The 26,134-nt window shown below is 45.6% G+C and overlaps 1 protein-coding gene and 1 long non-coding RNA gene across 12 annotated transcripts in view; one reads left to right on the forward strand and one right to left on the reverse strand.

Annotated features, from left to right (window-relative positions):
* GASK1A (golgi associated kinase 1A) overlaps positions 1-26,134 on the reverse strand; it is an 85,293-nt gene that overhangs the window by 38,112 nt on the left and 21,047 nt on the right. For all 11 annotated transcript variants that reach the window (XM_006936487.4, XM_045037747.1, XM_045037748.1 and 8 more), the window contains exon 2: positions 9,051-10,319. In XM_006936487.4, coding sequence (XP_006936549.1) covers positions 9,051-10,319 — 1,269 coding nt within the window. The remainder of the gene's footprint in view (positions 1-9,050; positions 10,320-26,134) is intronic.
* Positions 25-18,619, forward strand: LOC109491571. The gene is made up of 3 exons (XR_002145033.3): positions 25-6,726; positions 8,805-8,914; positions 14,352-18,619. It is a non-coding gene; the product is annotated as an uncharacterized LOC109491571 (long non-coding RNA).

The following is a 26,134-nucleotide window of genomic DNA, read 5'->3' on the forward strand; positions in this document are numbered from 1 at the left end:
CAGAAACCGAAGCAGGCTTCAGGCTCCCAGCTGTCAGCACAGAGCCCGACGTGGGGCTCAAACCCATGAACTGAGAGATCATGACCTGAGCCGATGTCGGATGCTCAACCAACTGAGCCACCCAGGCACCCCTAGAAATTCTTAATAAAGCAAGAATAATGAATAGTTCCTCATCATATCTTTAGTGGAAAACTAGGATTATGTTTAATGGTGAAACCCTAGAAAGGGTCCCAGATCTGTAGCAACAACTCATGTCCATCATTCCATGAATATTCACCATTGCCCTGGAAGCACCAGCAAATGTAATGAGGTAAAAGGCAATGAGAAGACAAAGTGCATTCATTACAGATGAAATGGGGGTATACTTGGAAAAGCCAGAGGATAAACTGAGCAACAATTAGAAGCAATACAAAGTTAGCGTGTGGCCACTAACCAAACTGATACACAGAAATAATAGCCTTCATGCAGACCTGGGGCTCCCGGCCAGAACGTATGATGGAAAAAAAGATCCTATTTTCAAATGGCCACAAGAAGATGAAATGCCCAGGAATAACCCCACATGAAAGTAAAGGAAACATGCAGATGCTTCTGAGGAACATGAATAAATGGAGAGACATATCTGCTGGGGAACGTCATTGAATGTCTGCCAGTTGACTCAAGAGCTGGACCTGGGCACGCACAGGCTCCTCGTCCCCTCCCCTATCTTTGGAATGTGGGTTCCACTTGCCTCTCCTGCTCCCAGAGGCTGCTCCAGGGACATTGCTTTGAGATGGTGACGTGGTGATGAGAACACCTGCACAGTATACATGACGGAACCCAGGTAAGGCCTCTTTATGAACTTCTAAGATTCAGCAGGTGGACACCGGGATCCACTGTCTTGTTGTTGCCCAAGACAAGCCTTGTCTGTAAGGTCTCTTTGTTTATTAAACCTGCCACCTACCAACCTGGAGTGGCCTGCCTCTTTCTTTGGTCTCTCAGTGCCTTCCACATAGAGGGGCTAGTTTCAGATTACTCCCGGGAAGGTCCAAAGTGGGTTGCGAACCAACAGTATCCAATTCTTGGCTAGAATGACTCTATATTTTAATATAGATGTAATTTTCCTCTACATTAGTCCACACAAATATAATTTGATCCCAATAAAATCCCAAAAGGACTTGGGAAGGAGGAGTAACAAGCGGACTCTAAATTTCATATGACAGTAGATACCCTGCAAGGATATCAGGAGAATTCTAAGAAAGAGAAATGAGGAAGAGCAATCCCTACTGGTTATCCACACAAAATATAGAGCCCAGCAATTAGAACTGTGATTTTGGCATATAAATGGACAGAACCTTTAGTAGAACAGAACAGAGTCCAGAAATAGACCTACATACATATGGAAATTGGCTATATGGTAAAGGCAACATTTCAGATTGAGGGGGGAAAGGTTGATTATTCGACAAATGTGCTGAGACATTAGGGTTGCTATCTGAAAAAAAAAATCGTTGTTTTGCATCTTATCTCTTACTCCAAAATAACTTCCAGATGGATCAAAGAGAGATGAAAACACATGGAAGACTGAAGTTAAAAATAACCCTGAAGTGAGGATGGCCTTTTAAAGCATATACTGACCTAGAAATCACAAAAGAAAAGCTTGATAATTTTAACAACATACATTTTTTAAAATTTCTGCACAGCAGACTCTAAATAAAGCTTATGACAACTGAACCTGAGAGAAATGTTACAATATAACAAAAACAAAAGGCTAATTGCCTTCCTCAAGAAAAAGCTCTTGAAATCATTAAGAAAAAGACCAACAATCCAAAAGAAAATGGGGCAAAGAATATGAACAGACAATTAAAGAAAAAACAAGTTAAAAAAATCTGGACAGAGACAGGACTAGGGTGAGGCTGAAGAAACGGAGGGAGGCGCTCGCTGTCCAGGTCACGCAGCACCGGCCCTACACCCAAAATGTATGTGCCTTGGGCTCATAAATTCATTTTTCATTGCTGCATTACAAATTACCAGGGGCTTAGTGGCTTCGAAGAACCCATTATTATGTCACAGTTTCTGTGGGTCAGGAGTCCATCACATTTTTGCCGGGTTCTCTGCTCAGGTTCTCACCAGGCTGAACTCCAGGTGTCGGCCAAGGGCCGTGTCACATTGTAGCTGAAGGCCATATCCTAAGCTCCTTCAGGTTGTTGGCAGAAACTATTCTTTCTGGTCGTAGCACTAGGTCCCAGGGATCTCAGGGTCCTCCTAGAGGCCTCCCCTTCCACCAGACAGTTCATAGCATGGCTGTGTACTTTCGGAAATTCTCTAGATGCTTCATCTCCTTTGAAAGACTCCCCTGATTAGGTCAGACCCACCCAGGATAATGTTCCTTTTGATCAACTCAAAGATAAATGATTGGCAACCTGGTCATTGGAGTGCTATTCCATCATATTCACAGGTCTCACCCATACTCAAGGGCAGGGGTGAATGCCAGTGGAGTGGGGAGCCTTGGGAACCAACGTAGAATTCTGCCCCTCATACCTCACCCTGATGGAGGTCCTGCTTTTAAATATATGTAAGGATCCTCAATGTCACCCTTTACACACCTTCATCCAGGCAGGTGTTTCAGTCCTCCATAGTTGGCTGTGCCATCTGTGAAATGGGGAGGAACATAGCTCCCATCTGTTGGGCCTGTTGTAGGATTTAAATGAACTCGTGGGTGTGGTTTGCAGTAGACATTGCCACAGAGGTGTAGGCATTTCATAAATGGTAGGTACTATGATATGTCACATCTCTGGTTGGAAGCCTGAACGGTCGGCAGTGATCACAGTTCTGGGATCCTCTCTAACTGACAGAATACCTCATGTCCCAGGAGACTAAGCCAGAGGGGTACACATGAATTGAAGACATAGATTTGGACTCAAAATAAAGAATGCACACAGGATCACAAATAAATGGAAACAGGCTCCTTGGGAAGGAAATGGACCAATAAATATTGAAGAGACTCAATAAATATTTTTTTAGAGCCAGTTCGGTACAGCAAAGAGGGCAAGAACATGCACTCTGTGGCCAGACTGTCCTGGGTGAAACAGGTTGTGACTGTGGGCAAGCTCCTTAGCTCTTCTAAACCTCAGTTTCCCCGTCTGTAGAATGAAGCTAAGAATATTTTCTGCCTCTAACAGCTGTTATGCATGAACACATGCCAAGTGCTGGAACAGTGGTCGAGGACATCAGGCAACGTTACACATTGTCATCTGTTCTGGGAGTGCAAGTTCATTAACAGCCAGAAGGCAAGATCATGGCAAATGTTGTTTTCTACCTCTGTGGTTCTATTCTGGACCCTATAAGAAATGTAGAAAGCTTTGGGCTTTCTTTCCGTCTAGAGGAAGAAGTGGTACTTGAGGAAGAAAAACACAGCAGCACCCAAACTGGAAATCATACAGCGATCTTGGGAGTTCACTCATCACTAATTCATTCATTCATTCATTCATTCATTCATTCATTCATTCATAGTGCTTATCCAGGATCAAACCAAGACCTTGGCTCTGTGCTAGATGCTGATGTGGTGATGAACAAAACACAGACATATGGTAAGTACATGAACAAATAAATATTTACAAACTGTGCTGGGAATCAGAAAGGGAATCGACAGGATGCCATGAAAGAGAAAGAGAATAATAATAATAAGGGGTGGTCAGGAGAGTTGGATCCTGGGGAGGAAGAGTCAGAAGCAAGTCCAAGCAAGAAGCCCTGCACCAGAAGGAGCTGGGTGTGTTTAGAAACTGACCAAGGCTCAGTGCCAAGAGACGCGGCTGGGGACAGATGCTAGGGTCCTTCAAGAACATGGGCCCTTGAAGAACCCGATACCGAGGGCATTGAGAGGCCTTACCTTATTTTAATGGGGAAGTGTGACACAATCTGATTTATGATTGTAAAAGAAGCATGCTTTCTGTGTCTGAACGGTTCTTTATGAACTTCAGAGCTCACCTTCCAAATTCCAGCTGCTGTATAGCTTTGTCTGGGGGCTTTCTCCAGATTCTAGGGAATCCGTATCTCCAGAAGCAGGCTTCAACCAAAGATTGATGGGATATTTGGCTATAAATGCTTTGAGTCCCTCACCTCTTGGTGGGCTAATTCTGAACATGTATTTCATACCATTTCTCAGAAATTTTCTGTGGAACTAAGCCCTCCCTAGTCACTCACAGTGGTGACCTACTTTATATCATGCCCTTTATTGATTGTCTGTCCTCCCATGTCACTTCCCATCTCCCTATGGGTGTTTCTTGAGATCGTCTCCCAGATAAACTACCGCACTGGAATCCTAGACTCGGGGTCTGCCTGGGGGAGGTCTTCTGTAAGGAGACTGGATTGGAGGGGACATAAGTGAAGGGAGGGAGACAAATCAGGGAGCTGTTGTGTTAGTCCATGTAAGAAAAGATGATGGCCTGGGCCAGGATGGGTGGCAGGTGAGGCTTTCTTGGATATCAACTCTTAGGGACGTGAAGACCCTTCATAAGCAGAAGTTGCAGAAAGACTTTTATGAGCCAACATCACCAACTCTCATCTGTCTGAGTTTTCCACAACTCGCCCACCATCTAGCCAATCACACACCCTCTCAGAGGAAGCACAGTGTGAGACAGAGGCCCTTTAAAAAAGAAAAAAAAGAAATGTGCCCAACAACCCAGCACTTCCTACCCTGACTCTGGCCACTGAGTAGAAGGCTCTTTTAGGTCCCAGGCACAACTCCTCTCAGGTTGAATTTGACTTACAGTGAATGTGATGGTCATTAGCTTTTCCTGACCATGCTTGGCTGTTCCATCATCACTGTCCCAGGAGGAGAAGGACTTTCTACCTTTTACCAGACTGAATGCAACTCTGGCTACAGGTGGCCCCTGACATTAAGCTGAGTTTTGTGAGCCCCACCCACCAAACACACATACACACTCTTCCACCCACTTTGTCCACCTGAGTAGAAGCAGCTTCTCACTGATCTATTCAGAAGTGGTGGGCTCTCTCTTAGTCCTACTTCTTCCTATGACACAGCCCGGGGTGCAGTGGAGGGTACCTACTCACTATTAGTACTGTATCTTTCCTAGAGAGACCAGCTTATAAACTGAGAGCATCCTCCTGGTCATACTGGCCTCCAAAACATGTTCTTGATTTATTCATTAGGAGTAGAAGATGCTGTTAGTATCCCACCCCTACCCCCTGGCACTCACTATTCCTGTACATATCGATGGCTTTCTACGGAAAGTGCCGTGGCTCTCTGCCTTAGCCCCTTTCTGGCTGAAGGATCCTGTTTGTCTGGCCAGCACATGAGCCAGGCTGCTAGTGCCCCTAGGAGGTCAATGCCCTTAGCAGCAGTCTCAACCTCTGACAGTTGGGAGATAGGGGGTAAATAGCCCAGCTTTGGCCCTTGAGTGAGACAACTCTGGTGCACGTTCTACACACTCGCTCAAAGTTCTCCACAGGATTGAGCCCCACTTGCCCACAGCAGTGTTTGGGCGTCATATGGAGTATATGTGGGTGTATGGTTCATGTGAATGGTATGCATGTGTGGGTGGCTATGGAATATGTGGGGACATAAGGTTCATTTAGAAGTGTACAATGTGGGCGTTTGGGGTATGTGTAACTGATTTCATTTTTGCCCAACAAATATTTGCTCCTCTTTCCCTTCCAGTCTGGGCAGATTGTACTTCCCTTCCCTGACATTGACTTGCTTTGACCAACGGAATACTAGAGGAAGTGACGTTAGTGGAGGCCTTAAATGTGCTTTTGCAATTTGGTTGAACTCTAGGGTTTCTTCCATTTCCCAGGAGAAGGGTTTGCCCCGGGGAACTGGTGCCCCTTCAGCCGGCGCTCCAGAATGAGACACCAAGGGCAGACGTGAACCCACCCCCTACAGCTTACAGCTAAGCTCAGTTGAGCCCAACTGACCCACAGACCCTGGAGAAAGAATTAAAGAGCTGGTGTTTTAAGCCATTGATTTTAGAGACGTTTGTTAGCATTATTTCAGCAATCACTAACTAATGCAAGGTTTTAGATGGGATGTGCAACGCACAGGGTATGATTTGTGGGGAGTATAAAGAATGTGTATGTGTGCAGTGCTTGTGTATTTTGTGTCTGGGTAGATGGTATGTTGTGATACACAGACACAAAAAAGCAAAGGTTTATATTAGACAAAACAAAACAAACAAGCAAACATACCACAGAGTGGACTGTGCATGGAGTTTGTGCTCAGTCCCCAGTCAGGAGGCACCTCAGGTTCCCGTGCTGGGAAACCCACATCCTGAAGCCTCGCCTCCCTCTGAGTTGCCAGTGGCTTCTAGGAAGGCAGCGTCAGCCAGACAGGGGTGTTTGACTTGACTGGTGTTCAGCAAACCAAGGAAGATGTGGCACAAGGCCAGCCAGGTAGCGTCAGACCACACACCCAACCAGCGTGTGCCTTGGCTGCCAAGACTTCCGTCCCTACAACAGGACCTGGCAGCTGAGGAAGGGTCCCACACCGCAACTCCAGGAGATGGACAGAGGAGCTCTGTGTGGAGCAGAAGGCTGCTGCGTGCACTTCGGCTGGGGCTCTGCGAGGAGGCGCCTCCAGTCTCACGGCTCCAAGGCATCCCTGCAAGGGTCCCCTCTTCCTGCCTCATTCATGGCCAGCTGAATAGTGACTCTGTGATTAAGAAGGTGAGCTCTGGAGGCAGACCATTAGGCAACCATTAGGCTTTGTGTCAACTTCAGCAGCCATGACCTCCGGTAAGTAATTTAACCTCTCGGACCTTAATTTCTCAACTTTAAATAGGAATAAATGTATATCACTTGTAAGGCTGCTATGAGGATTGGATGAGTTAATTCCTATAAAGTGTTGGGGACAGTGCCTGCTTATAATTGTGCATGTGCCACCCTCCGGGCACTGTATTACATGAACCATCTTGCATGCAGAAACCACACAAGGTCAGTGTTATTGTCTGACATGGGCCAGGCTCTCCCAGAGACAGACCTCAAGACAAGGATTCAAGTGATAACCATTTTTTTGTGTGTGAGCTAATCCAGAAACATAAGCAGGGAGCAGAGAAGTAAGACAGAGAGGGTGAACAATGACCACTGCAGGGAACTCTGAGACACTTATAACACACACTGAAGAGCCATCCCAGCCAGGGAACCAGGGCTTTCTTTATACACTGGCTCCCATCAGTCCCCGGAGGCTGCTCCTAGAAGTAGCATGACCAGTCTTCCCTGTTTGCCCCAGGCTATAAGTCCTACGTCTGAGAAATACCTCCTTCTCAACCTGGATGGTTGACCACACTATCTGGACAGCGTTAGTTCCCCAGCACCCAGCCTGTCACATGTCACCCAGAGCAAGCCCACAGATGCAGGTGCTGGCAATTAGAAGCTACCACACATTATAATGATCAGGTCCAAGGGAGTGAGGTCAGGACATCCAGTCCCATTTTAGATGTAAGAAAAGTGAATGTCTAAGAGGCAAAGTAATCTGCTCAGTGTCATACAGCAGGAAGGGATCTGGGAGTGAGGGGTTCAAGCCCAGGTCTATCTGTCAGCCCATACTGATCACTGAGCTCCACACTCCTCTTTCCACAAAGCTTAGAGACACAGACTGGAGGAGACTGAAGTACCTCAGGAGACCAGTTAGCTTGCTGACTGGAAACAAATATCCACTGACTGACAGGTAGCATTCATGGTTCTGGGGAAGGGGCAGGAGATGGATGTCAGAAAATAAGGAGGTAGGGCCTATGGCCAAAAGGAGAGCATGGCATGACTACTCAGCTCAGGCTGATTACTGCCATATGGGAAGGGAGGCCCAATGTTACTAAACCATCCAATGTTTCAAAGGAGGCTGGATTTTTATGGGAAATCTCCAAAGTATTACATGTTGTCTAAGAATTTTCTGAAAACATATTGTGGACCAACCCTGTGTGGACCAAATACAGCATGACATCCCCTGGCTGCCTGAATTCTGTCCTGTGGCTCATCCACTCACCCAAGTAGGTGAATCTAGGGCTCATGTTGGTGTCTTTCTTCAATAGGCATCGCTACAGAAACGGGGGCTGGCTCAGTCTGCATCTAGTACACATATTCACCCATTTTGAGCTTTTTGTCTTTCCTTTTTGCCTTTATATCCTTCTGGACACATTTCCACACGTATGTCTCAGCTGACATCCAGTGCACAGGCCCCAGAATAGCCATGCTGTTTACAGTTAGTAAATAGCCAATGCCTGCAGTCCCCCAGTTAACTCCTGTGTCCTGACTGCCCAATCCTTCCCTAGGATCCCCAGAAACTCCAGGGTTAACTTCTGGCAGAGGAAGGACCTCAGTTGACCTTGTGGCTGGAGTCCTTTCTCATTTTTCAGTGCCCAAGTATCATCCCTTTATCTTTCTATGTCTCTCCCTCTCCCCATTACTTTCTTTCTTTTTTAAACTAGGCGACCACCTTCAATCCTAGTTGATTCAAGGATATAACGTTATCAACAGTGATGTGCAGATAAATGTTTAACAACCAGCTCTTGGAAGTAGTGGGGAGTCCATATTTGTAGCATTTGCTGACTCCCATGGTGTAAATACTCCCACCCTGGCCAATTTCAAGCTACCAACATGACCGAATGTGGAGTCGACAGGAGATGTGCAGTAGCTCACCATCATACAATATTTACTATATAAATGCAAATAACCTAAAAAGCATAGGTTGTAGTAAAATACAGTGAAATCATTAGGAATTAATGGGTTCTGAGCATTTATTACCTTTTTTGCAACAATAACTTATCATATTGTTAGTTGATGGAATTTAATGTTTAATAATGCCTGTGTTTCTCAACCAGGTCACAAAATTCCTGAAAATTTTAGCAGTCAGCTCTTGTAAGCCCACATGAGCTGGTTCCAGCATAGCACTGGATGAATAAATGCAAAAGCAGAAAAATAACGAAAACAGGTGCGTGGTGGTCAAAACACAAAGATTGGAGGGGGAGTCACCAACCATCCTCAAGCGGGCAACTCCAGTGTCTCAATTCATCCCCAATCCCCTGCTTCTGCTGCTCTCCAGCCTCACCATGCCCAGCCCCACCTACCTGCAGCAGGAAGTCGAAGAGTGCCAGGCGTGCCCACTCGGCGTGGTGGAGGCCCAGGCAGGGGGCCTGGCTTGGCCAGCTGCAGCCACGTGCCAACAAGGCCTGGTACTGGAGCCAGCCCAAGGACAGAGAGTTCTGGTCATCGTCTGGGTCACCCAGGTGCTGCACATCGGGCGCCCACCAGATGACGGGCCTTGTGCTGCCATCTGTGTATCGGTAGGGCAGCAGGGAGCTCCGGAAGTTCCGGGCCACAGCAGGTAGGCTCCGGTGCAGCCCCAGCACACGGTCCACGTGGAAGGCCAGGACCTCCAGCAGGTCCCCAGGCCTCTTGATCAGGCCGCAGAGCCCCTGGGAGCAGAGATGGCTGAGCCCAGAAGACATGTCCCGAGAGGCACCCGCATTGGAGAGGCCAACCTGCAGCACCTGCCCATGGCCAGGCACCCTGGCTTTGCCCACCACCTCCCCCTGGGCCAACAGCCGGAGCATTTGCACATCATGCTCTGTGAGCCACGGGGGAGCCTGCCCACTGGTCCTCAAGCCGGGCAACAGACCAGGGGTCTCAGCCTCACACCAGACAGATCCTTGCAGCTCCCCAACAGAGCCAGGCCACCGACGAGCCCCTGCAGATGGTGTGGGATGCCCTGTTTGTCGCCCACCAGTCAATCCTGGAAGATTCCTGCCTTCTGCTGGGTGGGACCGGAGGGTCGGTCCAGCGGTAGCTTTCCAAGCCTGTAAAGCCGTCATGCCATGTCCTGTGAGGGGGCCAACCAGGGTGCCCGTTTCATTCTGTGCCTCTCTGATGAGACCATCATGCCAGGGGGGACCCAAGTCTTTGGCTCCTGGACTCCTAACCTCATCCTCCCCCAGAAGCACAAGACGCCGGGTACTGAGTCTCAAATCTAGAGATGCCAAAGTAATGTCCCTCCTGACCCTCCCTGGACGCCTGCTGTCCCCTCCCAGGGACTTCCTGCTTCTGTCCACTGGCCCTCTGTGGCCTTGCTCCCCAGCACACATGGGGCTAGGCAAGGCCCAGCCTCTCCAGAGCCCTAGGTCTCTTGCCCGCTGCCTCCAGCTGGAGCTCAGAGCCTGCCGGCCGTGGGGGCCAAGGGCACCCGTTACCTCCTGGGGCTCCATGGGACCAGGCTCTGGGCCAGTAGCAGGATGCTGTGGGGGGAAGCGAGTGACAGCCACCGCAGACAGAGTCATCAGGAGGCAGAATGCCATCACCAGCCGCCTTTTGCCACGCAGCTTTCTCCAGAGCCAAGACGCCTGGGGGACAGGATAGAAAAAGAGAGTCTGAGACCTGGGAAAACATCCGGCCCAACCCACAAAACAACAGGGACAGTGAATGAACATCTTGGGGGCACAAAGAGGGCAAAGATGGCGGAGTACACCTAGCTGCCTTCGAGGCAGGAATGGGTAACCACAGCCAGGTGCAGCCCTGCTTCAAAGCTGAGCTCTTGCCTTGCCTTCCCGGGCGGCCTTTGCTGATGGCTGCAGGCCGCCTTGGGCTCCTCCCCCTTGAATAAAGGGCCGCTAGGACACTAAGAACCAAGCACCGGAAGCATCTTTTTTTCACATCTGTCCCTCTCCACTGAGTGCTTGGACCCTCTCTCTTCATCTCCATGTGAATCCTAGGGCCCACTCTGTAAGCCTCTAATCGTCTCCCACAAGCAAGCTTTTCCCTTTTCCCTTTTTAGGGCACAGACTGCCCCACTACAGGCGCCATTGCCCAGCCTCTCCTGCAGCCAGGTGTAACCATGTGACTAAGTCCTTGCCTAGGCACTTCTGCCTGCACCACCTGCTCAAAAGGAAGTTGGATGCCCTGGCCTTTCTTTGCACACCGACGTGGTAGCACCTGCTCCACATGTGCGGGCAGGGACACACTCTGGGCAGTGATTTTTTTTTTTTCAGTTTATCTACTTATTTTCATGGTGGGGGCAGGGGAAGAAGAGAGAGAGAGGGAGAGAGAATCCGAAGCAGGCTCTGCACTGTCAGCATGAAGCCTGATGCGGGGCTCAAACTCATGAGATGTGAGATCATGACCTGAACTGAAATCTAGAGTTGGATGCTTAACCGACTGAGTCACCCAGGCACCCCTGGGACAGTGATTTTTTAAACACATTGTTCCTGGACCAGTAGCATCAGTATCCCTGGGAACTTGTCAGAAAGGGAAGTTCTCAGGCCCCACCCCTCTTCTCCAGACTCCAGGGTACCTATACTGCTGTGAGCCAGCAGGTAGGTCTATGTCCCAGGACCATGCAGCCCCATGGCTGAACACCCTGCTTGAGGCACGACAGGGTGGGGACCAGTAGGCTTAATCGCAGTGGGGAAATCAGATGAAAGCAGGTTTCTGATTTCTCCCCATTCCAGTCAAGGGACACAGGGCAGGGAGACAAAGCCTAGAGAAGATCTTCCTCATAAATGTGGGCTATCAAAACCTGGAGTCCATCTGGAATCTCTCTCCTCTTCATGGTCTACCATAGGCTAAAGGTTGAGGAGAGGACTTTGTGTGCTCTGTATCTCCCCACCCCCACACATGTACACATATATACATAGACATATATACACACATGTACACATATACACACACACTTCCACCAAAATAGCTCTGTGTTCTTTCACTAGGTAGGTTTGGTCCATTTATGTTCCTTGATATGCTGTACATGTTTAGTCTTTGTTTTGTCATAAATTTTTATGGCATATTTTCGTACTTCTAATTTGGAATTCTTTCAGTAGGTTTTCAGTTACTTTTACTTTTGTTTTGTGGTATACACCTTGATGATCGTTTGCCCTTAATCGTCTACCTCTTTGAACAGTAGCTCTGAATCCCTAGTATGAACAACCATAAAATTAGTACCTGCCCTCTCCTCTGTCCCCTACCACTCTGTTGTTATTCAATAGTAATCACTTGCATTATCTATTTTAATGTTTGTCTTTGTACAATTAAATATGCTTACATTTCTACTACATCTGGCAGCTTTAAATGATATCCCTTGGTTCTCAGCTGTTATTAATGAAGAGCATGTTTTTTCTTTCTGCCACCTTTTCTTGGATTCCCCCTTCCAAATTTGTATATTTGTATTATTTTTAAATTGTTAGAATATAAAACTTGTACCTTCTATCCCACTAGTCCAATACTCATATGTGTTCAGGTCTTAGCTCTTCAGTGAAATACATTCTTTGCATGCTCCCTTCCCCTTTGCCCTAGTTTTTCATTATTTCTTGGTTAGCTGAAGCCAAAACTCCATAATTTTCTTAAGCAGTGCACATGTGAACAAAATTCTCTGAGTTCCTTCATGTTCAAAATCGTTTTTCTATAACATTCATACCTGAAGGAAATCTTGACTAGAAATAAAATATTTTGTCACAGTTTCTCTGAATGGCTTGTGGGTCCTGCTCCACTGAATAGATGGATGTTTTACCCCACCTAGTTGCCATAAGAATTTTCTTTTCCTCTACATTTTTTCCAGCTTTATTGAAGTATAATTAACAAATAAAACTGTATATATTTAAAGTGTATACTTTGATATACATATACATTATGAAATGATCACCACAGCCAAGTTATTTAGCACACCTGTCACCTCACATAGTTACCTTTGTGTGCGTGTGTTGAGAATACTTAAGATCTACTCTCTGCAAATCTGAAGTGTACAATATGGTATTCTTAACTACAGTCACCTGCTGTACATTAGGTCCTCAGAACTCAGTCACCTTATAACTGAAAGTCTCTATATTCTTTGACCAACATCTCCCCATTTCCTCCCTCTCCCAGCCCTGGCAACCATCATTCCACTCTGTTTCTATGAGTTTGACATTTTATTTTTAGGTTCCACATACAAATACCATATAGTATTTGTCTTTCTCTGTCTGGTCCATTTCACTTAGCAAAATGCTCATGGTCCACCCATGTTGTCACAAATGGCAGGATTTCCTTCTTTTTTTATGGCTGAATAATATTGTGTTGTGTGTGTGTGTATGTGTGTGTGGTGTGTATATATATATGTATATATACATATATATGTATATTACATATATATGAATATATATATGAAATATATAATATATAAAATATATAAACATAATATATATTATACATATATATTTTTTTCTTTATCCGTTCATCTGTCAGTGGACACTTAGGTTGTTTCCCCATCTTGATTATTCTGAATAATGCTGCAATGAGCATAGAAGTGGAGATAGCTCTTCAAGACACTGATTTCATTTCCTTCAGATGTATACACACAAGTGAGATGCCTGGATTGTCTGATAGTTCCATTTTTTTTTGGCTTTTTGAGGAGCCTCCATTCTGTTCTCCACAGTGGTTGCACCAATTTACAATCCCATCACCAATGCAGAAGGGTTCCCTCTTCTCCACATCCTCCCAGCATTTGTTATCTATTGTCTTTTGACAAGAGCCATTCTGACAGGTGTGAGGTGATCTTTTGTTTTCTTTGAGGTCCAGTGATGTTACTAGAATATATATCTTGGTGTTGACTTTCCTGGGTCCGTTTTTCTTGGTGTGATACACTTTGTTAGAAAAGGTAGATTTAAATAGTTTTTTTTTCGCCAAAGTTTTCTTAGACTAAGTTTGAAGTATGATTTCCATTCCACTATTTTATTTTTATTTTTTTTGTCAGGCTCTCTAATTACATATATGTTGGATCTCTGTTGTCTGTCTTGTGGATCCTTCCATCTTTTCTCTCTAATCCTTTCTAACTATTTTCATTTCAGTTTGTTCATGTTTCTCATGTCTGTATTCTGTCTGGCTTATTGTGTTTTCTCCTTGAGTACTTTCTCTTTTTTTTAATGTTTTTATTTATTTTTGAAGGAGAGAGAGTGAGAGACAGAGCATGAGCAGGGGAGGAGCAGAGAGAGAGAGGGAGACAGAGAATCCAAAGCAGGCTTCAGGCTCCGAGCTGTCGGCACAGAGCTTGATGTGGGGCTTGAACTCACGACCCACGAGACCATGACCTGAGCCGAAGTCAGACGCCCAACCGACTGAGCCACCCAGGCGCCCCTTCCTTGAGTACTTTCTAATTTCTACTTAATTCCAGTTAATTTCTAGTTTTCCCCATTTCTTCCCAGATCATATTTCACCTCTTCCTGCTATCTTACCATTTTTTTCGTGAGTTCTTGCATTTCTCTTTTGTAGTGTTCCTTCAGAGAGGATTTTTTTTCATTGAGCTTTACAAATTCATAGTGAAGCGATTGCTCGAAATTTTCACCTGTTTCAGAGTGACTGACCTTCATCTGTTCATAAACTTTGCTGTTCATTGTTTCCTTTTTTCCTTACAGTGTCTCCGTATGGATGCCAAACTCTTCTTAGAAGTTGGATGAGTCCATCGAAAGAGGTTCCTATAGACGGGCCTGAGGTGAATCTGAAATCGCGGCCAGGCTGCTTCCTGCAAATCAGCCTTGTGAGCATGGTTCTTCATGTGTCCTCTCCTCTGCCTCTCTCATCTTAATGGTCCAGGTGGAACTGCTGGGCAACCACGGTCACCCTCATCTTCATAGCCTCTTTTGCAGACAAGACGAGATAGAAACCTTGCTTCGCAGCTATATTTGTATCGGTGCTTTCTGGGATCTGCCACCCCTGGGCTCTCTCCTCCCCTCTCTCACGTCTCCCAACACTACTCTGCATGAAATTGACCGCTTTTTTACACAGCTCCCAAGGATTCTGGTGTCTCCTGAGTTAGCCTTAAAAGGAATTTTCATTTCGTCTTCCATTCTCTTTGTTGCTTTCAGATGGTTTCCAGGAGACAGTGGCAAGTATGCAGTTTATGCAGCCACGTTCATAGTAACAGGCCTTGGTGGCACATTTGTAAGAAGAAAGGAACATGCCCTAACAGAATGCAGTGACTAGGGCAGGCCACAGAACAACCGACTTTTTCCAATGTCTATGGTCAGGAGCCACAGTACCCAAACAGCTCTGGGAAGTCCAAGAGTTTTGCTCCCTCTGTACATTTTCACAAGATCTATTCACTAGCTTTGTGGAAACTGAATGCCTCCTCCAGGTATGCTGACCACTTAGCACCCCCAAGACACCACCCTTAAAGAGTGCCGTGGAACAGGAAGAGAGGTGGCCCACCTCCCACAGATTTCTAGAAGTCAGAGAGAGGGGAAGGGATCACTAGGTCAACCAGAAGTTCTCTACTTTATATAATTTACTCACCATCTCCCCTTTATATAATTTACTCACCATCTCCCCCACCTCTAAACATGTCCCTCCTTCAGTTTCCAACCTGCTGAAAGGTAGCACCATCCACCCAGATATCCAAGCCAGAAATGTGGGCCTGATCTCCACTCTACCCTTGCCTCTGCCTCCTATATCCAAGTCCTGCAAATGTTCCCTCCTAAACATCTCTTGAATCAGTTCAGTTCTCAATGGCCACTCTGTCTCCCTAGGCCCAGACACCCTCTTCTTTGCTAGGATACTTAATTGGTCTCTCCCTCCAGCTCTGCTCCTCTGCAATCCACTCTCCACACACTGGGTCACATCCTTCAAAGCCTCTTTGGAGAAGGTCTAAGTGCCTGGAGTGGTTGAGCCACACTGAATGTCTTTCATTTCCTAGACAGTGCCAGACCCTCTCTATCTACACTTTACCCATGCTGTTCCATTGCCTGGAACACTCCTCTCCCTCCATTCTCATTATTTAGGTCTCAGTTCAGACACTACCTCCCTGGGAAGCCTTCCACAGAGGCCTCTCAATGGGCTGGATGCCTTAGCTATGTGCTCCCATAATATGCTGCTCCTCCCTGAGCACACCCTTTCATTCTTTACTATATTTGATCATTTAAAGTCTACTGATTCACACAAGTGAGACATTGGCTCATGTGCTGTTGTGTCTTGGGACTATCACAGTGCCTGCCACACAGGAAGCTCTGTATGAAATGGGCCCTCAGACAAGAGGGGTTTTCAGAGAGGGACAAACACCGCTCCTGGCCTAGGGCACTGCATGTCTGCTGGTGAGAAGGGCTCCTCCAGTTCTGGGGTTCTTCCCTGCTTGGGGCTCCAGGAGCTTTCTCTCTATGGAAGATGCTTTTTGTGCCCCATGTTATGGTCCTCTTGGCCGACTGATGACTGATTCCAGCTGCCCCCTACAGTGGACAATCCCCTTGCACACTGCCAGCTTCCCACCTCAAGTGCCTGATTCACTCTCAATGTTCTTGCCTGCTCTCAGGGAGGCACAGGGGAAGTTAAGGCCTTTGGTGACAACCCTCAGCCCAAATGGGACAAAAGTCAGTGGATAAATGCCCAGTCTCCATCATTCAGAGGGACAATTCTGAGAGGCATTCTACATGGTTCCACAGAATGTCTCCAGTGGAAATGAGCCTTTTTTCCATAAAACAAATGATTCTTGTCACCCCCTAAGATGTCTTTATCTGATAATCCTTTTGACGTGAGATTCTAAATTTTGTCCTGATTAGATATATTTTAATTTGGTCTTTAATACTATTTAAAAGACACACACACACACACACACACACACACACACACACACTACATGCATAAATAAACACTGTGAAAAACCCAAGTAATATTAAGACAATCAAACAAAATGTGAACATCTTTTCACCTCCCCAGAGGGGAGCTGCAGTCAACAATCTGGATGTACCATTTTCCTAGGTCTGTTTCTTTTCTTTGCATCGATGTTGATTTGCCATAATCAACATCCACAGACTTGACGGCTTCAAACATCAGAAATGTGTTCAGTATCAGTTTCACGAAGGTGAAATCCAGGTGCCAGCAGAGCCATGCTCCCTGTGGAGGCTCTAGGGGAGAACTCGTCCAGCTTCTGGAGGCCGCTGGCATTCTTCCGCCTGATTGATGCGCCATCACTCTGATTTGTGGCCATTGTGCTCCTCCTTCTCTGTGTGTATCAGATCTCTCTTTGCCTCCCTCTTAAAAGAACACATGTGAGGTCACTGGGGGCCTGCTTGGATAATAGTCTCCAGGATAGGCTCCCCATCTCAAGATGCTTAACTGAGATATGCAGAGAGTCTTTTTTTCCAAATAAGGTAACAGTCACAGGTTCCAGGGATTAAGATATGGATGTCTTTTGGGAGATTATTTTTTCGTCCACCATATGTGATAATTATTTTGAGCATAAAAGAGAAGACCAATCCACAACTTGCCTGTTGACATAACAATATGTCCTGAAGCTTTTTCTGTATCTGTCTATGTAGAGTTACTTAACTTGCTGCATAATAGTTCACAGGGAGAAGATGCCATAATTTCTTTAATTGTTTCTCTACAGGGAGAATATTTAGATCATTCCCAATTTTTATTAGAGCCAAACAGTGCTGCACCGACCACACAGGACATACAGCTCTGGGGAAACTATGAGGATTTCTATAGAGGAGACACCAAGAAATGAAACCATTGGGTCCCACTTCTTACTGATACTAACTTTTCATCGTGTATCAGTTATTATCTCCTTTAATCCTCATGCAGATGAGGGACATGGGAATTATTTCATTCCTAATTTACAGCTGAGAAAACAGAAAGATCCAGAGTGCTAACATTTGCCCAGGGTCCCACAATTGGCAAGAATACCAATATTTTTAATTAAAATGAAAAAGAGAAATGGGCAGAGGAAAAGAAGTCTGTTTGGGTTTTTTTTCTCTTCTAAAAAGAAAAATATGTTTTCATGTTGGATTCATAATCTGTATTCTTAAACTTTTGGATACTGCTAGAGAAAAATAAATCATCTTTTAAAAAATGTTTGAAGAAGGCAGACTGTTTTGATCCTCTTTTCGGCCTTACTTGGCTTCCGACAACCTGGGGAAAGTTGGCAATTGTGCGGTTGTGCACAGAGAAAGTTCAAAACGGCCGTGAGCAGATGTCCCCACAGGGCCACCCAAGTAAAGCTTTGGGAAAAGAAAAGCAGCTTTGATCAAACTGAAAAAACTCTCTGGGAAGAGAAATATCCAGCTGAATAACAAAGAGTACGGTAGAGAAGGGGAAAGGGGAATGAAGCAAGATACACTAGAAAGTCCGCTGACGGGACCCAACCGACGGATGCCCTTGCTACACACTTGCCAGCTGAGCCCGCCCCCAAACTCCCCATCCAAAACACACACACACACACACACCATCTTTTCTGTTCTGCAGTGATGCTGGCGGCCTGGAAAGAGGAATGGCGTGACCTTCACTGTCTATTTCTACAGCTGCTCTATTTCTCCTCCCCTCCGCAAACCTCCATTCCTCACTCTTTATTCCTTGGAGAAGATGCCCGCTGGCCTGGCAGTCATGTCCACTCACAGCTGCAGAGGAAGAGGACTGAAAAAAAGGGGGAAGCTAAACAGGAGGATTTGGGGAAAACACAGCTGAGTTCTAAATCAGTTTCTGCCCTTTTGAGCTGTGTGACAATGGGCAAGTTAAACAACCTCTCTGCCCTGTTTCCTCAGTCACAAACTGTCAGAGAATGAGATAATTCCTCTCTACAAGGACGGCCATGAGAAAGAAATGAGTCAAAATATGTAAAGGGTCTACTACATGCTTTGGTACATTTATTTTTATTTGTTTATTTTTTAACGTTAATTTATTATTGAGAGACAGAGAGAGACACAGCATGAGAGTGGGAGGGGTAGAGAGAGGGGGAGACACAGAATCTGAAGCAGGCTGCAGGCTCCAGCTGTCAGCACAGAGCCCAACGTGGGGCTCGAACTCTCAAACCGTGAGATCATGACCTGAGCTGAAGTCGGACGGACGCTTAACTGACAGCCACACAGGCGCCCCTGGTACATTTATTTTTTAAATTTATTTTTTAAAAATGTTTATTTATTTATTTTTGAGAGAGAGAGAACACAGGCGGGAAAGGGCAGAGAGAGAGGGAGACATAGAATCTGAAGTAGGCTCTAGGCTCTGAGCTGTCAGCGTAGAGCCTGACGTGGGGCTCAAACCTATGAATGGTGAGATCATGACCTGAGTTGAAGTCAGATGCTCAACCAACTGAGCCACCCAGGTGCCCCAGCTTAGTACATTTAAATGACTAGTGGGATCGATGTTTCTGCCTCCACTCTCTGAACACCCTTTACCTTTCTGGGAGCTGAAAAATATACCCATCCCCTTTCCTGCACTTGGCATATTGTAATGTCAGAGTAAAAAATGGGATATTTGGGAGCACAGTTCAAGGCAGAGGCTGAAAGAGAAACTCTTTCATCATAGAACTACAAATGTAAGTTAAGAGGAGACCACCTTGGCAATGGGAAAGGTCTTGTCCATCCAAAGATATCAAGGATGGAACAGGAAGGAATTGCTTGGCTTAAAAACACGTTGGAAGGGGCACCTGGGTGACTCAGTCAGTTAAGCGTCCAACTTCGGCTAAGGTCATGATCTCACAGTTCATGGGTTCGAGCCCCACATCAGGCTCTGTGCTGACAGCTCAGAGCCTGGACCCTGCTTTGGATTCTGTGTCTCCCTCTCTCTCTGCTCCTCCCCCACTCACTCTCTGTCTCTCTCTCTCTCAAAAATAAATAAACATTAAAAAAAAAACACATGTTGGAAGGTGAGGAGAGAAAGAGTAGGAGCCAGAAAGGAAATATGTGGAGGGACTAAACGGAACAGACTGAGATTTTGACAAGAGTGGGGGTTTGGGTTCCACAGCAACTGTGGGAAGGAAAGCCAGGAGAGTAGAAAAGAGCCCAGGCCACAGGAAAGTGCTGTGCTGGGGACAGGAGCCACCCCCAAACTCCCTATCACTGCCTCCATAGAGGGTGGAAGATAGCTCTTCAACATGAAAGGCAGTGATATTGGTGATATTTCTTCACTATTCTTCCTTCCTCCTCACCTTGCCATGGTTTCACTGAAAAGAGAGTATACCTCCCCACCCACTGTCTTTGACTTTGGCCACATGACTTGCTTTGCCAGTGGAATATTAGTGGACATCACATATGCCACATCCTAATAGATGCTTCGAATGTGCTTGTGTGGTTTGACCTTCCTCCTTGCAAACTGGTCCTCCAGTATGAGAGGCATAGGCCCCAGATGAGGCACCTGGAAGGGGCCTGAACCCCATCCCCCGCCTGGAGCTAAACCAGCCATACCCACTGGGCCTAAACTACACATAGACCTTGAACCAAGCTGTAGGTGTATATCGTAAGCCATTGAGATTGTAGGGTTGTTCATCATGCAGCATTATCACATCAAAACTTAACTAATACAGATTTTTTAGTGGCTTCTGTTGGGCTCCATGTGTGCCCCTGGTCAGATAACAGCAAGGCAGTTTAGTAATGAAGCGCAGTGCCTTTCCCTTGACTAATAAGGGCGTAGTGCTGTCACTACAGATGGACTCAGGCTGTGATGAAGATAATGACAGTACACCCTGGTCACAAACACATCCCAGGAACAAGTTTATTCCATAAGATGGGCAGATGGCATTGAGGGAGCCTTCTGTGAGATGGAAACCGGAGAGACCTTTTGAGAAGGACTTTTTTGAAGAATTCCAGTACAAACTGGTGGCCTTTGCACAGAGTCAATTTCAGAAACAAGGACACTAGAGGAAAAGACTCGATTACGGTTTGTACTGTAACAGCCAGCAGGAGACTTTTTCTCATTTCTAAAGGGTCACAGAGAAAGGAATGTTCTACTTTGAGAAAATCCTGTCAGGATTTACTTTTGGGCCCTAGCCTCTCTACCCCAGACCACTTCCCAGAATTCCCCGCTCTGAACCCTGACGTCCCCCTGTGCTTAACAACTGTGATTCCCACCGGCTGCTGCACGGGAACCAACTGACAGAGACAGAGGCAAAGCCATCTTTTCTCAACTCCCAGATGTCAGAAAAGGACGACAAAACCCTGGTCCTCCACTCAACTGCCACGGGTGATGGAATAACATGCTGAGCAGGAGAGGTGGAGAGAAGACAGAGATCACGGGTTCCTCTCTCCATCAAAACAGATAAAATTACAAAGTATTTGTAAAGTGTTGCTTGGTGGGAGAACAGGCAGAGGGAAGCCATGTGATTGTGTGTGTGTGTGTGTGTGCGTGTGTGCATGTGCGTGTGTGTGCACACGTACCCATGCACACGATTAATAAAACTCATGTTTGGCCCTGGTTCCGGAATCATTATTAAAGGTGTGAGGGGCGCCTGGGTGGCTCAGTTGGTTAAGCGTCCGACTTCAGCTCAGGTCATGATCTCACAGCCCGTGAGTTCGAGCCCCGCGTCGGGCTCTGTGCTGACAGCTCAGAGCCTGGAGCCTGCTTCAGATTCTGTGTCTCCCTCTCTCTCTGCCCCTCCCCTGCTCATGCTCTGTCTCTCTGTCTCAAAAATAAATAAAAACATTAAAAAATTAAAAAAAATAAAAATAAAATAAAAATAAAATAAATAAAGGTGTGAAAGACCCCTCCATTCTGCCCTCCGACCTCTGCTCTCTTCTAAACGAAACGATCCCTACTGGCTGATCACTGATTCATCATCACTCAGGCTCTGAGTTAAGACTGGCAGAGATTTTGAATTTGGAGTTTCTGTTCCATTTTTTAAAGAACAGTTGAATAATTTTCATAACAAAACCATGAGTAGAGTGAAAGGGAATACATAAGCATATTTTCAGAGGGCCGGATTAAAACCACATGTCAGTCCTGTGAGTCATACTGCATGCTAGACCTGGTCAAATTCTGCTTTCCTTGGCTGAACCCAGAGTCAGGCTCCAGGCGGGGGAAATTGATCTGGCATAAGCCTCTGGGGGCAAAGTCGACAGGCACAGCCCATTAGAACTTCTAGGCACACAGCGCCCCTCTCCCAGTAAGATCTGCTAGGTCCTGGGGGCCTGGAGCTCTTTGTACCACTGTGGGCAGAAGCCCAGGTTGCCTGTCTCCTAAGCCACCACCTAGCCAGGCCCCCTTGCTCAGCTTCATTGGAGAGTTGTGATTTTCCTTCCACATCAGCAACTTCAAGGCAAGAAAGCACTTTTGCCCCTGTAATTTTTGACCCAGCCAATTTCCAGGAAAAAGAAAAAAAAAAGCAATGATGACTAACATTTATTCAGTGTTCACTGTGTGCCTGGGGCTGTGTGAGGAACTTTACTTCTCTTAACTCATTTAATCTGTATGCCAGTCTTATAAGATAGGTATTAGTATTACTGTCCCATTTTACAGGTGAGGAAAACAAGGCATAGAGAATCAGGGTGACCCAAAGCTCACAGTGCCAGTAAGGACAGCACCAGGACATGAACCCAGGCAGTCTGGCTCCAGAGCCACTGACCTAATCACTGTGCCACTCTGGGAAGAGGCTGCCACCTAAAGCCTCTGCTCCAGCCCGGATCGTAAAAGACTGCCTTTGGGTCCCTGGGGCAGGCCCTGCGTTCGAAGGAGGCTCACCCCTTTGAGACTGCTCAGTTCATCTGTGAAATAAGGCTTGTGTGAGATCAAGGGTAGATGGCAGCCTTTTCTCAATGGGGAATATTAAGGGAAAATAAAAACATTTCCAGGCTACGTTTACTTTTCTTTCAAAGTGAAAATAACTTTATCTCACGTCCTATTTCATTAAATAAAAGAATATCAGTGAGAGAATGCTACCATTTGACCCACTCAGATCTGTGCATACTTCAGAGGGAACATCAGAAGCAGTTCTCTAATAATTTCTTATTCTCAGGGCACCTGGGTGGCTCAGTTGGCTAAGTATCTGACTCTTGATTTCGGCTCAGGTCATGATCCCAGGGTCATGGAATCGAGCCCTGAGTCGAGCTCTGTGCTGAGGGTGGAGCCTGCTTGGGATTCTCTCTTTCTCTCCCTCTACCCCTGCTCGGCACTCTTTCTCTCTCTCTAAAATAAATTTAAAAATAATAAAAAATTTGTTTTCCTTAAATTAGGTCTATGGCTTAATCTCAAAACCAGACAGGTTCTAAGCCTCCTGCTCCTTCCAGAACCAGGTGGTGCCCACGTTTCTTCCAGCTCAAGCTTTCTTAGGAGTGTAGCTAGGAATACACTTGCGGCGAGCATAAGGGATAGACTTGTTGAGGCACAATGGTGTGCACCTGAAACTAACATAACATTGTGTGTCAGCTATATCTCAAGTAAAAAAATAAAAGACTATAGGGGCGCCTGGGTGGCACAGTCGGTCAAGCGGCCGACTTCAGCCAGGTCACGATCTCGCGGTCCGTGAGTTCGAGCCCCGCGTCGGGCTCTGGGCTGATGGCTTGGAGCCTGGAGCCTGTTTCCGATTCTGTGTCTCCCTCTCTCTCTCTGCCCCTCCCCCGTTCATGCTCTGTCTCTCTCTGTCCCAAAAATAAATAAAAAACGTTGAAAAAAATTTTAAAAAAATAAAAAAATAAATAAAAAATAAAAGACTATAGCCAGGAAATTGAGCATATCTGACTTGAGAGGTGAATACAGTAGATTCGATTAATAATAGCCACTCCCCACAGTGTATGTACTAATGTGATGATTTTTACAATTATAGAAATTGTACAGAACGGTAGAGAAAGATTTAGAGAAGGACCTTGCTCAAGGTCACAAAGCCAGTCAGTGGCAGACAGGATTTGAATTTTTCCCAAAATCCACGTACTTTTTCACTCTACCACAGAATGATGAAGGAAGCCCTGGGAGATAGAAGTGAGTTTAGGGAGGGGATAAGCATGGCAAAGGAACCTGGGATTTTGTGCCCCTTTCAACAACGTCCTTTGGCTTCACACAGTCTTTATTTGCAGCAGTTCGGTGGATGTGAAGTCCAATAAGCCAGCTTAGTCTTGTAAGTGGTGGTCTACACAGTGGGTTCTTAAGGACGGAGAAAAGTCCTTCTTAAAAATGAAAATCTCTTTTTATCTCCTCCCGCCCTTCCTTAACCTGCCCAGGTAAATGCTCTCCTTGGCACCTTTGAAGAAAAGCATTTTGAACAGGTAAAGGCACCATAGATATTTGACCTTGGGGGATTTATGGCTGAGATGGGGACTGAAGGTTACTTGGAGGTGACTTGAAGTTCTTGTCAGGCTCGGATTTAAATCTAGTTTGCCCCAGGCAAATGATTCCATGAATGTCTGGCCAATTCTGCTGCTTAGCTTCCCTAACATAACTTCAGGGATGCAATCACCTTGTGATGTGACAGAAACCTCCTGGTTGCACGAATAACAACAGCTTGTGCTTGGGATGGGAATGAAGACCAAATAAGTTGCAACAAGTGATGGTTCTCAGCTAGGAAAAGAACTGAAACAGGGAGAAGGGCCCCAGAAAACACAACTTACAAAAAAAGGAAAGAGAAGAATGTTAAATTTAGAAATGGCAGACATTAGTCCTCGGTGAAGATATGCTAAGCACTAAAAGACCATCTTGGCAAGCCCAGGAAAAAAGGCCTCCGTCACTCATCCTTTCACCCCCAAACACCTCAAGCCCTGCCAAAACTTCTGCCAGCCATGAGGCCGGTAGGAAAACAACAGATTCAGAATCCAGGCTCCCAGAAGTCAAGTAAATTACGGGACCAAAGCAACAGCTGCCTAGTAGATCCTCAAGAATGAATGAATGAATGAATGAATGAATGAATGAATGAATTGCATATATTCAAAAGAGTCGCTAACACAGTGGTGGGATTCAATGTACACTAGGGGGGAAATTACCTTCTTTGGACCAGTAGTCTCAAAACCTTTTGATGACATACACTTACTAGTAAACATTTTGAGCACATCCCTCTAATACTTCCCACATTAGTTTACCCAATATTTACAAACTGTAAGCAGGTAGTGCTAAATGAATATGTTCATTGTAAAACATGAACAAGAAATGAAAAATTAGAAAAGGATCAGGTAAAACAAATGTAAACAGAAGTTTTAATATTTTTTATACTGTAATCCAGTGAATTATCTAGTGTATCCCTGAGGTGCATAAGCCCCGCCCTGGAGACCTCTAATCTAGAAATAGTCTGTTTCTTCATACAAAAAAATGACTCTGTCAAGGAATAATCTGAGTTTGACTATGCTCATCTGTTATTTTTTAAAAATGCATACTTACCCCCCAGTGTACTGAAGATGATTTGAAGGGGATATGGGACCAAATAAAATAAATATTTTCTTGTGTAAATCAGGTGAATCACCAAGATTGAGGTCAACAATCTAGAGACTCTTGTCAGAAATAAATGAATCAGAGAACAGGTACATTTGAATGAGAAAATCAGAGTCTAATGAACATCTGTAGTCCTCAAATGTTCAGAAATGAAAATCAGGGGAAACAAGGTTAGGAAACAAGAGATTGGGAATTGTTGGCTTTGACTATCAAGAATATGAGAACTGGGGCGGTTAAGCATCTGACTCTTGATTTCAGCTCAGATCATGATCTCACCATAGTGAGTTCCAGCCCTGTGTTAGGCTCCGCACTGAACATGGAGACTGCTTAACATTCTCTCTCTCTCCCTCTCCCTCTGCCCCTCTTCCCTGCTCACGTACTTTTGTCCTCTCTCTCAAAATGAAAATAATGGAAGAACTGAAGAATGAGATTCTGCTGTGAGCCAGTGTTTATTCAACTCAGCACTGTCTAATAAGAATATAATGCTAACTGCGTATGGAATTTTAAATTTTCTAGTAGCCACATTTTAAAAAGGGGAGGGGCACCTGGGTAGCTCAGTCAGTTAAGCTTCCGACTTCATCTCAGGTCATGATCTTCTGGCTGGGCTCATGAGTTTGAGCCCCGCGTTGGGCTCTGTGCTGACACCTCAGAGCCTGGGGACTGCTTTGGATTCTGTGTCTCCCTCTCTCTGCCCCTGCCCTACTTGCTCTGTTTCTCTCTCTCTCTCTCTCTCTCAAAAATAAACATTAAAAAAAAATTTTTAATAACTAAATAAAAAGGGGGAAAGAGCCAGGTGATATTGACTTTAATAATATTTTTTACTTAGCCAAATACATCCGCAATATTGTCATTTCAACATTTTATCAATATAAAATTGAGATATTTTACATTTTTCATAATACGTCTTTGAAACCCAATGTGTATTTCACACATACTGAACATCACAGTTCAGACCAGCCACATTTCAATATGTGTCTGGTGGCTACCATCCTGAACAGCACAGATCTGAACTGACGCATAGATCCTTGGAACCCCAGGAGTCTACAGTGTTAGAGAAATGCTATACTAAAGGATAAACAGCACCGTATCA

Source organism: Felis catus, chromosome C2 (assembly GCF_018350175.1).
Source record: "Felis catus isolate Fca126 chromosome C2, F.catus_Fca126_mat1.0, whole genome shotgun sequence".
NCBI classification, from domain to species: Eukaryota; Metazoa; Chordata; class Mammalia; order Carnivora; family Felidae; genus Felis; species Felis catus.